Source organism: Dermacentor andersoni, chromosome 7, assembly GCF_023375885.2.
Source record: "Dermacentor andersoni chromosome 7, qqDerAnde1_hic_scaffold, whole genome shotgun sequence".
Taxonomy (NCBI): domain Eukaryota; kingdom Metazoa; phylum Arthropoda; class Arachnida; order Ixodida; family Ixodidae; genus Dermacentor; species Dermacentor andersoni.
The window spans coordinates 179,768,578-179,782,580 of NC_092820.1; the positions used below are offsets into that span (position 1 = coordinate 179,768,578).

A 14,003-nucleotide genomic window follows, 5' to 3' on the forward strand; every position below is an offset into this window, starting at 1 on the left:
AAGCCATAGTTCGCTGTCCGCTACATCAGAGCACAGCCAAGTTTCGGTACCAAGGACTATGTCCGCGGAACAGCTTTCAATAAAGGCTTGCAGATGATCTTGTTTGCTTAATAGACTTCGGAAATTTGATACTGTGATTGACAAGGTGTTATTCGGGTGGGTTCTTTCAGTTTCATTCGCCCCGCAGGGGCGTCTGCGTCAGCAGGCGTTTGGTGTGTTGCGACACCACGTACCCGAGCACACGAGGGTTGGCCCCTCCCGCGTGTAGCCGTGCGCGGCTTAGCCGTGTCTGGGGAAAGGGGGATCCTGGGGGTTGAGCCGATGCTGGGTGTCTGGACCTTTAAGGCCCCCCGGCGGAGGCAACACACCCCTTTGGCCTCTGCTTCACATAGACGGCAGCTCCGGACTGACCCACCCGGGGGAAATCGGTAGTTGCCTTTTCCTGTCTCTCTCTCCCTCCAGCCTTCGTCTTTCTCTCACTTTTCATCTTTCCTGTCTTCTCCTTCCTTCCGCTTACTTCCAAATTTTCCAGGCAGCAAGGGTTAACCTTGTGTGATTAGCCAACCTAGGTTATTTCATATTTGGTTATAGTGATGACGTACAGCTGGCGTTTACAGGACCTGTTCTTACAGTCTCTGTAGCGTCCCCTTGTAGGACTCCATGGTGGGTGGCTGGCGTTATTGCCGAAAATTCAATTCCTTTATGGCAACATCCTTCCCTCCACTTCCTGATCACCCTCAGAAAAGAGGGCGCACCGATGAAGTATTCCAGTTTTTTGGACGGCAAAAAGAATCTTTCCCTCGTTTTCACGTGATCCACTCTGAAAAACCAGATAAACCAGTAAGAACTATCTCACCCTTCCTTGTTTCGAAGTCATTGACTGAAGTCTTTGGTCCTGGATATAAGGCGTCGAGGATGGCAAGCGGTGATCTCCTCTTGGAGCTCCGCGATCAAATACAATATGAAAAATTGTCAACACTAGTTTCATTTGGGGAAACCCAAATAATTATAACCCCGCACCGCACGATGAACACCACCCGTGGTGTTGTCTCTGACGATGACTTGATGGAGCTCACTGAGGCTGAACTCTTGGAGGGCTTCAGTGACCAGAATGTTATCAATGTTAAGCGAATTAAGATGAGGCGAGATGGAAAAGAGATCAAAACGAAACACCTGATACTCACTTTCGGCTCAAGTGTCCTTCCCGAGTCCATCGAGGCCGGTTATATCAAACTTCGTGTTAGGCCATACGTGCCCAATCCCCTTAGATGCTTTAAGTGCCAAAGGTTCGGTCACAGTTCACAGAACTGTCGAGGCCGGCTGACTTGTGCCAAGTGCAGTGACAAAGAACATTCCTCCGAAACATGCCAGAACACTCCACATTGTGTCAACTGTGATGGCGAGCATGCCGCATACTCGTGGTCCTGCCCGCCCTGGAAAAAAGAAAAAGAAATTGTGACCATAAAAGTAAAAGAAAATATCACTTTCAAAGAGGCACGGAGGCGGGTGTCATACCTGTCTAAGAGCAGCTTTGCCGATGTGGCGCGTAGGGGGGCAGCGCCACAATGGCCTCCGGTGGCTGTCCGACCCACAGACGGTGAGTCGGCAGTTACGCCATCTGCCCCCGCGGCGGTTGCAGCTAGCGCTGCTCCGTCAACACAGCAGACGGGGCCATCGACCCCGAAGGTGGGCGCAGCCGAGACTGCCCCAACCTCCCCGGCCCCTTCCAGCGCTGGCAACAGCCGGCGCAGCCAAATCCCCCAGGGAGCCCCATCAACCTCCGGGCTGGTGGGCGCAGGGGTCTTGCCTTCCAAGGCGGGACTCTCCCTGGTAACTTCTCGCTCGGAAGAGCACGTGTCCGGCGCTTCACAAGAGGCAATGGACACCACACCTATCCCTACGGCGCGCCAAGCGCCTAAGGAGTGGCGAGGCTCCCTCGAACGCTCCAGAAAGGGCAAAATCCCGATTACAGGGCCTCGAAAGAGCTCTGTAACCTAAGGCTCCCTTTCCGTACACACAGCACATATTTACATTAAATATGGATACACAAATCATTCAATGGAATGTCAGAGGTCTTCTTAGGAACCTTGATGATGTGCAAGAGATTATACACAAACACAATCCAAAAGTGCTGTGTCTACAGGAAACACACCTAAAATCACAACACACAAACTTTCTCCGACAGCATGTTACTTTTCACAAAGATCGCGATGATGCAATCGCATCATCGGGAGGTGTTGCAATTGTAATCCAAAAGAGCATAGCATGTCAACATTTACAGCTACGAACGGCCCTTGAAGCAGTGGCGGTTCGAATTGTTTTGCTAAACAAACTTATCACTATTTGTTCGATTTATATACCCCCACACTACAAACTGAGCAAACATGAATTTCAGTCCTTCATAGATGAATTGCCAGAACCTTACGTTGTACTTGGGGATTTCAATGCGCACAACAGCCTGTGGGGCGACTCTCGTATAGATGCGCGAGGTCGTCTTGTTGAACAGTTCCTCTTCTCTTCTGGTGCATGCCTGCTGAATAAGAAGGCACCCACATATTATTCTCTCGCCAACAGAACATTTTCATCAATTGACCTCAGCCTAGTTTCCCCGTGTATACTGCCTGAACTCGAATGGGAAGTTATGAACAATCCTTACGGGAGCGACCACTTCCTCATACTGATAAGAACATCTAAAGAAAACGAATATCCTCCACAAGCTCCTAGGTGGAAGATAGACACAGCCGACTGGCAGAAATTTCGAACTCTCTCTAGCATCTCATGGGCTGAACTGTCTTCTTTAGAAATTGATGCTGCTGTGGATTATCTTACAGCATTCATAATAGATGCCGCGTCAAAATGCATATCCGAAGTAAGATGTTTGGCATGCAAACCACGTGTACCATGGTGGAACAGCGAATGTCGGACCGCCCGTAAGAATCAGAACAAGGCGTGGGGTTTGCTGCGAGCTTCTCCCACCGCTGAGAATCTTGTCAACTTTAAAAAAATAAAATCCCAAGGTAGGAGAACCCGCCGGCAGGCCAGAAGAGAAAGTTGGCAGAACTTTTTATCGAGTATTAACTCGTTTACAGATGAGGCCAAAGTCTGGAACCGGGTAAATAGAATAAGAGGTCGACCAACGTACTCACTCCCTCTGGTAAACACACAGGGCGATACACTGCAAGATCAGGCAACTCACTTGGGGAGCACTTTGAGAGCGTATCAAGTGCCAACAACTACTCCCAATCCTTTCTGAAATATAAACAAATACAAGAATGTAAGCCACTCATAAGAAAATGTCGACAGAACGAACCATACAACTGTCCTTTTAGTATTGCCGAGTTCAGAGCTGCCTTGAGATCATGCAAAAGCTCCGCACCGGGTTCTGACAGAATCATGTACGAAATGATCAAAAACCTACACAATGACACCCAAGTTACACTACTCACAATTTTCAACACCATCTGGGCTGCAGGATACTTTCCAACTGCGTGGAAAGAAGCAATTGTGGTCCCTGTTTTGAAGCAGGGGAAAGACCCATCCATGGCAGCAAGCTATCGCCCGATAGCTCTTACAAGCTGCCTGTGTAAGGTTTTTGAAAAAATGATTAATCGCAGACTCATACATTTCCTTGAACTCAACAATATACTTGATCCCTATCAGTGTGGCTTTAGAGAAGGCCGGTCGACAACAGATCACCTTGTACGCATTGAAGGATATATTCGGGACGCATTTGTACATAAGCAGTTTTTCATATCAATATTCCTTGACATGGAGAAGGCATATGACACAACACGGCGCTACGGCATCTTGCGAGACTTGTCGGAAATGGGCATCTGCGGCAATATGCTGAAAATAATTGAAAGCTATTTGTTAAATCGCATCTCCCGAGTGAAAATCGGCAACGTATTGTCGCGACCTTTCACACAAGAAACAGGTGTACCACAGGGAGGCGTGTTGAGTTGTACGCTCTTCATCGTGAAGATGAACACGCTTCGTGCTTCGCTACCACCTGCCATTCTTTATTCTGTCTACGTTGACGACATTCAAATCGGCGTCAAATCCTGTAACCTCTCAGTATGCGAGAGACAGGTGCAGCAGGGCCTGAACAAGATTTCCAAGTGGGCAGACAAAAACGGATTTAAAATCAATCCCCACAAAAGCTCTTGTGTTCTTTTTTCAAGAAAGAGAGGCCTGTTTCCGGATCCTTCCTTAGAACTGTGTGGACACCAAATACCTGTCAACAAAGAGCACAAATTCCTGGGTATTATACTTGACTACAGACTCACTTTCATTCCACACATTAAATATCTGAAAGAAAAATGTCTAAAAACGATGAACTTAATTAAACTTCTATCCCAGACTACATGGGGTAGTGACAGGAAGTGTTTAATGAACCTATACAAGAGCCTAATTCGGTCTCGATTGGATTATGGTGCTGTAGTATATAACTCTGCCGCCCCGAGCGCGCTAAAATGCTAGATCCTGTTCACCATCTAGGTATCCGGTTAGCCACTGGCGCTTTCAGAACAAGCCCGACTGAAAGCTTATACGCGGAATCAAATGAATGGTCCCTCCATCTACAGAGAACTTACATCAGCCTCACATATTTCCTAAAGATACACTCCAATCATCAACATCCATGTTTTAACGCTGTTAACGATATGACCTGCACTACACTTTTCCATAATCGCCCCTTTGTAAGAAAGCCTTTCTCGCTTCGAGTGAGGGAGCTTAGTGATGAAATGCGTGTCCCACTCCTCGAGCTTCGCCTAAAGCATCCAACCAAGTTGTTACCGCCTTGGGAGTGGCAGGTCATAGAATGTGACATATCCTTTTTAAAAGTAACAAAACACGCACCAGAGATCGAAATACGAACTCATTTCCTAGAACTCCAGCACAAGCACTCCTGCGCAGAGTTCTACACAGACGCTTCGAAGTCTAATGCCGGGGTGTCGTATGCTGCCGTCGGCCCATCCTTCTCAGAATCCGATGTACTACATCCGGAAACAAGTATATTTACGGCCGAGGCCTACGCATTACTGTCTGCTGTGAAGCATATAAATAAACCACAACTCCAGAAATCAGTTATATATACGGACTCCCTCAGTGTTGTGAAGGCCTTGATGTCTTTCTGTAATCACAAAAATCCAGTATTTAATGAACTCTACTCCGCACTATGTAAAGCATATATATCTAAGCAGCATGGGATTATATGCTGGGTGCCTGGACATAGGGGCATCGAGGGAAACGTTCTAGCCGACCAGATGGCCACGTCAACTTCATTTCATGCAGTTAATCCTACTGCTTCGGTCCCTGTAACAGACCTGAAGCCTTTCTTAAGAAGGAAACTACGAAACCACTGGCAACGCATGTGGGACGAAGAAATAAATAATAAACTGCATGTAATAAAGCCACAATTAGGTTTCTGGCCTCCTGTAACAAAATCCTGTCGGACAGATGTCCTATTCTGCCGTCTAAGAATAGGACACACTTTTGGCACACATAACTTTTTACTGACGGGAAACGAACTTCCAACATGTGGTAGATGCGGGGAGAGGCTGACCGTCCTCCACGTCCTACTGGAGTGTCGGGAAGCGGAATCTGAAAAAAGGAAACATTTTTCCATAGCTTACCGGCAGCACATCCCCCTACATCCCGTAATGCTACTCGGCTCAGAACCTTTATTTGACACCAACGCAGTCCTAAGTTTCCTGAAAGATGTTGTCCTGCATGTTTTTAGCCCCACATGTTCGTAGCGGGTCCTCTCTTCAGAGGATGCCGCTGTGATAGCTCTTTGGTATAGCACGCGCCTCTAGACCCTTGTGTTTCAAGGGCTCTGGCGAGGCAGCAGTGCTCCAAGTAATTTTACCATCTTATATATTTTATATTTTGCATCATTCCTCTACGATGGATTTTAATGTTCATAGTATTCGTCATTAGTCATCGCCATAATTTTATACCACGTAGATTTTACGCACTTTACTGCGACTATTTTTAGGCCACTTTACAGCCAAGTCACATCTTCCATAATACATTAACATTACCACTTGTCATGGCGCTCTTTGGCCAAACCTGGCCCTTGCGCCACAAAACACTACATATCATCATCATCATCATCAGGTTCATTCATTTGTTCTACGTGTCTGGTGGTCTGAGAGAACTACCCATTAGTGGCCGAGGAATCAAACGTATATTGCTTTTTGACAAGAATTAGTTTTTCAAGAACTAGCTTGAATTGTGCATGATAATGTGCAATGGGTGTCGCGATCGCGTTGTATCTTTCCTGCGCGGCAACAGCCATTGCAATCAGTACTGTCACACCCAGTAATACTGTCAGCGCCGCTGAGATCCGCAGCGAATAATGCGATTAGCATTTTTAGCCTACTTCGACCACTTTGTGTCAACCCATCTAGCCTCGGTACGCCGCTCTTAAATTAAAAAAGATATCCCTTACAATTTGTCTGGTGTTGTGCGGATTCGAGCCTGCGTCACGCCGTTTCCTCCCGCACAGTAGTAGCACACTGCGCCACTAATGCCTGCGGGCATCGAGGGATTCGTACTCGGAGTTGGCACGCACCGCCGCGCCATCGGTGGAATCTAGGAGGCCACACAAAAGGAGCAAGACATTCTCGGGCGCGCTGCTAGGCGGCACAGCGTTTCCAGAGGGAAGCGTGGGAAGCCCGGCTGCAGTGCACGGCTCATATATGACGGGTATGGCGGGGGGGGAGTGGCAACAATGCGTCGGTCATTGCTTGAACGTTAATTGCATAGAAAAAAAAGGTTAGATGAAATGAAAGTACAGGTCGTTGAGGAGCTCTGGCCCAACTCAGACGTGGCCTATCCAAATACATTAAAGCGCAAAAACGTTTTTCTGAGATGACCCCTGAACCGATTTTAATGAACTTTGTTGCATTTGAGGGAGAAAGTTAAATACTCGTGACTGTCAGCAGTGGAATTTCGATTTAGAGCTTGAATCTTGTTACAAGAATTTTCAAAAATTCCAAATTTTGAAAAAGATAGAAGAACGAAGTTTACAAATTAATAGATCTGCATCAATAACAGATATCGCGGTTCTGTAAACGGCATCCATTAAATCATTGAAAGAGGACCAATGTCACATGTCATTTTAGATCTTACGTGAATTTGTTACGTTGTTTACAGCGGTTCTGCACAATCTGTATTTCCATATTGCTAAATTTTTTTTAGATTCATGTGTAACGTACCAATTTTGTCTGCTTTAGATGTACTATTCGATGCAATTCACAGAATTGTGGTATAATTTCTCATTGCTGAGTTACAGAGCTGTAAACTTGATAGTTTCATGTCCTGAAAATTTTCTATTTTTGCCAATTCGAAAAATTTGAAACCAACAATCACGTTTTACCAACAATTTTAGGCTTTTCTTTTAAATGCAACAAACCTTGGCAAATTTGGTGCAGTGGTTGCCGAGAAAAACAAGCTCTCCTTTTGCATGTATTTAGATAGGAGCACCCGAGCTAAAGCTTCCTCTTAATGAAGTCAGTAATGAAGTATTTCGCCCCGAGAAAAGTGTACACAGGTTGCCGGACAAATTTGTCCATCTAGAAGATCCTTCCAGGAGGATCAACCTGCTGGTTTTTGGGGTCGTAGAAACAGCTGTCGAAACTCATGATCTGAAGCAAGCTGTGTTAGAGGGCGTGTTTGAGAACAATCTTGGTGTGCAAGTTTCTTCGGCTGAACGACTACACAGGATTGGGCGCATGAAAAATAAATATTTTTCGGTCTCTGAAGACTTCTCAGCACCTACAATACTCAAAAGCATGAAACTCTGGGATAGCACCTCCGAAAGTAGAGCTGCTGGGTGGAAAGTCCAACTAGTGTACGACAAAATTAGGATTAACGGCGAGATATTCCGATGGGATAGCGCAAGTGACAGAAAGAATCCCGCAGGCAAACAAACAGAAGAAAGACACCGGTCACAATGAATCGACACTTTTGCCAAAAAGCCCCTCCGTTGCGTCAACCTTTATTCACGTAGCATCATTAATAAATCTGATGATGTTGAAAGTATCATCATAACACACAAGCCGCAAATTCTTATAATCACGGAAACTTGGCTTCACCCCGACATCTCCGACGAGGAAGTAACGCAAAAGGAAAGACAGTTGGGCGAGTTGGTACGGTAACATGATTTTGGCTTCTAGCGCGAAGTGAAACACGGACCCAGAAAGGAGCAGACAGGACGAGCACCACAAGGTTACGGAATTCATTGTAAAGACAGAATTTCGCGTGGCGGTGGCGTTGCAATTATTTATCAACAGTCATTACTGGTGTCTAGATTACCTGATATACCTGCAGTTGAGTGCGTCCTCATTAAAGTACATTTTGATGGGTACAGTGTAATCGTAGGAGGCTTCTACCGTCCCCCTTCCTACTCAATATTACGTTTTTCTTAAACTTAACGAATTCATTTGTTCTAACAAAAGCGACTCTTGTAATGTCCTTTTAGGTGGCGACTTCAATCTGCCTTCAATCGACTGGTGTACCGATTTTCCTGAGCACCTTTCTAGTGCTGCCGAACCTTTTGTTGACCTCGTAATATTCCATGATTTTGCTCAGGTAATAAAAGAGCTCACACGCAGTCAGACCGATACAGCTTTAATTTTAGATCTATTCCTTGTAAGTAATGCAGTGCTCAGTCGTGATGTCGAAGTAAATATTTTTTACACAATATCCGATCACAAAATGATATCCTCAACTGTTCAACTTAGCCGTCCTGAAGAAGTCGACATACGCCATGGATACGTCGCTGCCTGATTTTATACTTCTTTCTGTATCAGGCACGTGGTGCGTGAACGACAAGTGGCGCTTCTTTAAGAACCTAGTCTTAAAATGCGTCAAGGACTTCGTTCCCATGAAACTAAGTATTCGACAGCGCACACGACCATGTAGGGTGAAGGAGATAGTGCGGCGAGGATGGAAAGCTAAACGGATATGAAAGCAGCACCACCAGTGTACCACAGCGGTTAATGCCAGTAAATAGACGTCTGCAACTAAAAACAACCATTAGAAAAGCAAAGGAATACTATCGAAGTGCATCTTTGAAGAATTTTCTGCTGTCCTTTCCGGCAAAGTTCTGGCGACATTTTTCTTTGAAAAAGCAGCCCTTGTCCAGTTTCTGTATAGACGGAAAAACCGTAACTCATAAAAGTTTGATCGCAAAGTGCTTCAATCTGTTTTCTTGTTCGGTATTTACGGACGATGACGGTCGCAAGCCGAGCTTTAATATTGGAGTTGATTGCCCGCCAATTGAATATGGCTCATTGACTGAAGAAGGTATTTTCCGGTCGACCTCTCTAAATTTTGCAGTCATTAAACTATTTTCTCTTCTTCTCTCTCTTGTTATATTTAAATACTAAGAAATTGCCTAGAATGGATGGCGTACCTACTGCTTTTCTCGTGAGATATGCCGAGTGGTGCTCGAAATTTCTGTGCATACTGTTTAACAAGTCTTTATCGTGTGCTGTAGTTCCGGGTGACTGGAAGTGCGCAAAGGTTACCCCAATACCCAAATCAGAAAACGGGTCGCTTATCACATATCGTGCAGACCAGTTTCATTGTTGCCCACATATGCTAAAACTCGAGCATATTATATTTAAACATAATTCTGTCCTCCTAAATGACAACAATATCATTTAATTCCAGCTAGCAGGTGTTTCGGAAGGGTCTGTCTACAACAACACAGCTACTCGAAAGTATTCACGAACTCGCAGCAATTCTAGGCAGACAGTGCCAAATTGATGTGATATTCATAGATTTTGGAAAAGCATTCGACCGTGTGTCTTGCTCTAAGCTACTTCTAAACCTGCAAACAATACTTAAAATATAATTCACTCATTTAACGGATTTCTGCATATCTATCGTTAAGGCAAGGAGCAATGAACGACAATCTTATGGGCATCATTAAGGAGTGCGCAATAGAAGTCGGTGGTAACGCCGTTAAACAGGAAACCAGTAAGCTATCGCAGGAGACGAAAGATCTGATGAAGAAACGCCAATGTATGAAAGCCTCTAACCCTACAGCTAGAATAGAACTGGCAGAACTTTCTAAGTTAATCAACACGCGTAAGACAGCGGACATAAGGAATTATAATATGGATAGAATTGAACAGGCTCTCAGGAACGGAGGAAGCCTAAAAGCAGTACAGAAGACACTAGGAATAGGCAAGAATCAGATGTGTGCGTTAAGAGACAAAGCCGGCAATATCGTTACTAATATGGATGAGATAGTTCAAGTGGCTGAAGAGTTTTATAGAGATTTATACAGTACCAGTAACACCCACGACGATAAGGTGAGAGAGAATAGTCTAGAGGAACTTGAAATCCCACAAGTAACACCGGAGGAGGTAAAGAACGCCTTGGGAGCTATGCAAAGGGGGAAGGCAGCTGGGGAGGATCAGGTAACAGCAGATTTGTTGAAGGATGGTGGGAACACTGTCCTAGAAAGGTTGGCCGCCCTATATACACAATGCCTCATGACCTCGAACGTACCGGAATCTTGGAAGAACGCTAACATAATCCTAATCCATAAGAAAGGGGACGCCAAAGACTTGAAAAATTATAGACCGATCAGCTTACTGTCCGTTGCCTACAAAGTATTTACTAAGGTAATCGCAAATAGAATCAGGAATACCTTAGACTTCTGTCAACCAAAGGACCAGGCAGGATTCCGCAAAGGATACTCAACAATAGACCATATTCACACTATCAATCAGGTGATAGAGAAATGTGCGGAATATAACCAACCCTTATATATAGCCTTCATTGATTACGAAAAAGCATTTGATTCAGTCGAAACCTCAGCAGTCATGGAGGCACTACGGAATCAGGGTGTAGATGAGCCATATGTAAAGATACTGGAAGCTATCTATAGCGGTTCCACAGCCACCGTAATCCTCCACAAAGAAAGCAACAAAATCCCAATAAAGAAAGGTGTCAGACAGGGAGATACGATATCTCCAATGCTATTCACAGCGTGTTTACAGGAGGTATTCAGAGACCTGGAGTGGGAAGAATTGGGGATAAAAGTTGATGGAGAATACCTTAGCAACTTGCGATTCGCTGATGATATTGCCTTGCTTAGTAACTCAGGAGACCAATTGCAATGCATGCTCACTGACCTGGAGAGGCAAAGCAGAAGGGTGGGTCTGAAAATTAATCTACAGAAAACTAAAGTAATGTTTAACAGTCTCGGAAGAGAACAGCAGTTTACGATAGGTAGCGAGGCACTGGAAGTGGTAAGGGAATACATCTACTTAGGGCAGGTAGTGACCACGGATCCGGATCATGAGACTGAAATAACCAGAAGAATAAGAATGGGCTGGGGGGCGTTTGGCAGGCATTCTCAAGTCATGAACAGCAGGTTCATGACTTGAGAGGAAAGTGTATAACAGCTGTGTCTTACCAGTACTCACCTACGGGGCAGAAACCTGGAGGCTTACGAAAAGGGTTCTGCTGAAATTGAGGACGACGCAACGAGCCATGGAAAGAAGAATGATAGGTGTAACGTTAAGGGATAAGAAAAGAGCAGATTGGGTGAGGGAACAAACGCGGGTAAATGACATCTTAGTTGAAATCAAGAAAAAGAAATGGGCATGGGCCGGACATGTAATGAGGAGGGAAGATAACCGATGGTCATTAAGGGTTACAGACTGGATTCCAAGAGAAGGAAAGCGTAGTAGGGGGCGGCAGAAAGTTAGGTGGGCGGATGACATTAAGACGTTTGCAGGGACAACATGGCCACAATTAGTACATGACCGGGGTAGTTGGAGAAGTATGGGAGAGGCCTTTGCCCTGCAGTGGGCGTAACTAGGCTGATGATGATGATGATCGTTAAGGCGGCAAAGTGTGTTTATCGACAGTGTGCGTTCTGGCTCAGCGCCGGTTCGGTCGGGCATTCCTTAGGGCTCCGTCCTTGGGCCCTTTTTCTTTCTAATCTTTGTCAGTGACCTAATAAATGAAGCGAACGTGAAAATACGACTAATTGCAGGTGACTGTATGCTATATCAAGAAGTTAATAGCGTAAATGACAGGGTCTGTTTGAATTCTTCTCTAGTCAAGGTAGAAGCATAGTGCGCCACATGGCAAATGAATGTTAATTCAAAGAAAACGGTCACTATGTCAGTAACACAAAAACGGCACCCCTTAAGTTTTCTTACAGTTTCAGTTGTAATAATCAATCTATGGTTAGCAGCTACAAATACTTAGTCCTTGTAATTTCATCCGACCTTAGATGGAACGAACACATATCCTACATTAAAAAAAAGGCATTGCTCCAGCTTTGTTACTTGAGAAGGTCGCCACGATAGTTCACACAAGAAATCAGTCTTTTAGCTTATAAAACGTATATTAGCCAATTCTTGAGTATGCCTCAATAGTATGGGACCCGTACACTCCGAAGAACATTGAACGATTAGAAAATATTGAAAGATAATCTGGTAGGTTAGTATTTAACTGTTATAGGTGGCAAGTATCTCCGACTGTTCCTATTAACAAAGCAAACATGGAGACATTAAAATTAAGGCGATATAGGGACTGACTGAAATACATGTATACTTGGCTGTGGCGCGAAATAAACTTCGTGAAAATGGACAGAAAAAAGAAGACACTGAAGCGCCATACTACCAACTGTTCGATGACAGCCTCAAAAACGTATAGAAAAAAAAAGACAACTTCCGCGCATGCGCAGAGAACCAAGGTGTCACATAGAACAACATGGTCATGATAACATACTTTGACGAAAGCACATTTCTGCAGAATACGATACGATAGATGTATCGCTGACACAATCAGACCCTTTCTAATATAAAACGCTTCCAACAATCCCTTGCAGTGCTTGTGATGGCTTTCGTTGGAATACTCTGTACAGCCCGAGCGGATCAAGGAATATCTGTCTAGTGCGATGTATTGAATTCTTGTAGTGCGAAAGTACCCGTGTACGTAGATTTAGGTGCACGTTAAAGAACCGCAGGTGGTTGAAATTTCCGGAGTCCTCCACTATGCCGTGCCTCATACTCAGAAAGTGGTTTTGGCACGTAAAACCCCATAATTTAATTAATTCTTGTAATGCTTCTTCTTGCTGTTCATTTTTTTGTTCATCTGTACACTGCAGTGCCCACTCCTACACAAAGCCTAAGACTAAGACCGGAAGTAATAAATAAATAAATTAACGTAAATAAATAATATAATTAACCTCAACAATCATCGTGAGATGGGTTCTGCCGGAATTTTATACCCTAACAGATGTTTTATAGTAATGTGACTGTCGTTTTACTTGCGTAGGTATTGTATTAGTTTTACTGCGTCCTCTACGCTGCCTTTCGTTCTATTTTTAACGTGTGTGTGCCTGTGTTGGTGTTTGTGCGCAGAGCGGCGGCTCGGCGAGACATGCATTACGAGGACGGCGTGCGAGCTTGGCGATGCCCACTCGGACTGCATCCACTGGCAGTGTCAATGCAAGAAGGGCTTCCGCATAGAATTCCTCCATGGGGTGCCTGTCTGTGTCACCGGTGAGAGTCTCGTATTTCCTCAGGGTGACCATCTCTCATCAATTTCTCAACAGTCCTCCTCCTGCAGAAAAGTTCTTCGGATGACTGTAGCATATGATCACAAAGAACATAAACATATCGTGAGAAAAGACGGGGAATGCGGGAGATGGAAATTCAAGACGATGAGGAAAACGTGAACAAGGTGAATGCAGGAGCCAACGTTTCGACAAGTGGACTTGCCTTCTTGAAGAAGACAAGTCCACTTGTCGAAACGTTGGCTCCTGCATTCACCTTGTTCACGTTTTGCGCATCGTCATAAACATATCGTGCAACTTGTGCCTCGCTTCTCTCATTTTGCTGGCTCGTCTGTTTATCATTGGTCATAGTGATCGTCAAGGTAACTTTTCTATGCAGATCAGGGGCGGGTCTACTTTTACTAGTACAAACGTTAATAATTCACAACGTTAAAGGTGCGTA

At 44.8% G+C, this 14,003-nt stretch overlaps 1 protein-coding gene across 4 annotated transcripts in view; it reads left to right on the forward strand.

The window, feature by feature from the left end:
• The window catches only part of LOC126533193 (uncharacterized), a 344,485-nt gene that overhangs the window by 125,164 nt on the left and 205,318 nt on the right, over positions 1–14,003 (forward strand). For all 4 annotated transcript variants that reach the window (XM_055071630.2, XM_050180468.3, XM_055071631.2 and 1 more), the window contains one exon: positions 13,407–13,547. In XM_055071630.2, coding sequence (XP_054927605.1) covers positions 13,407–13,547 — 141 coding nt within the window. The remainder of the gene's footprint in view (positions 1–13,406; positions 13,548–14,003) is intronic.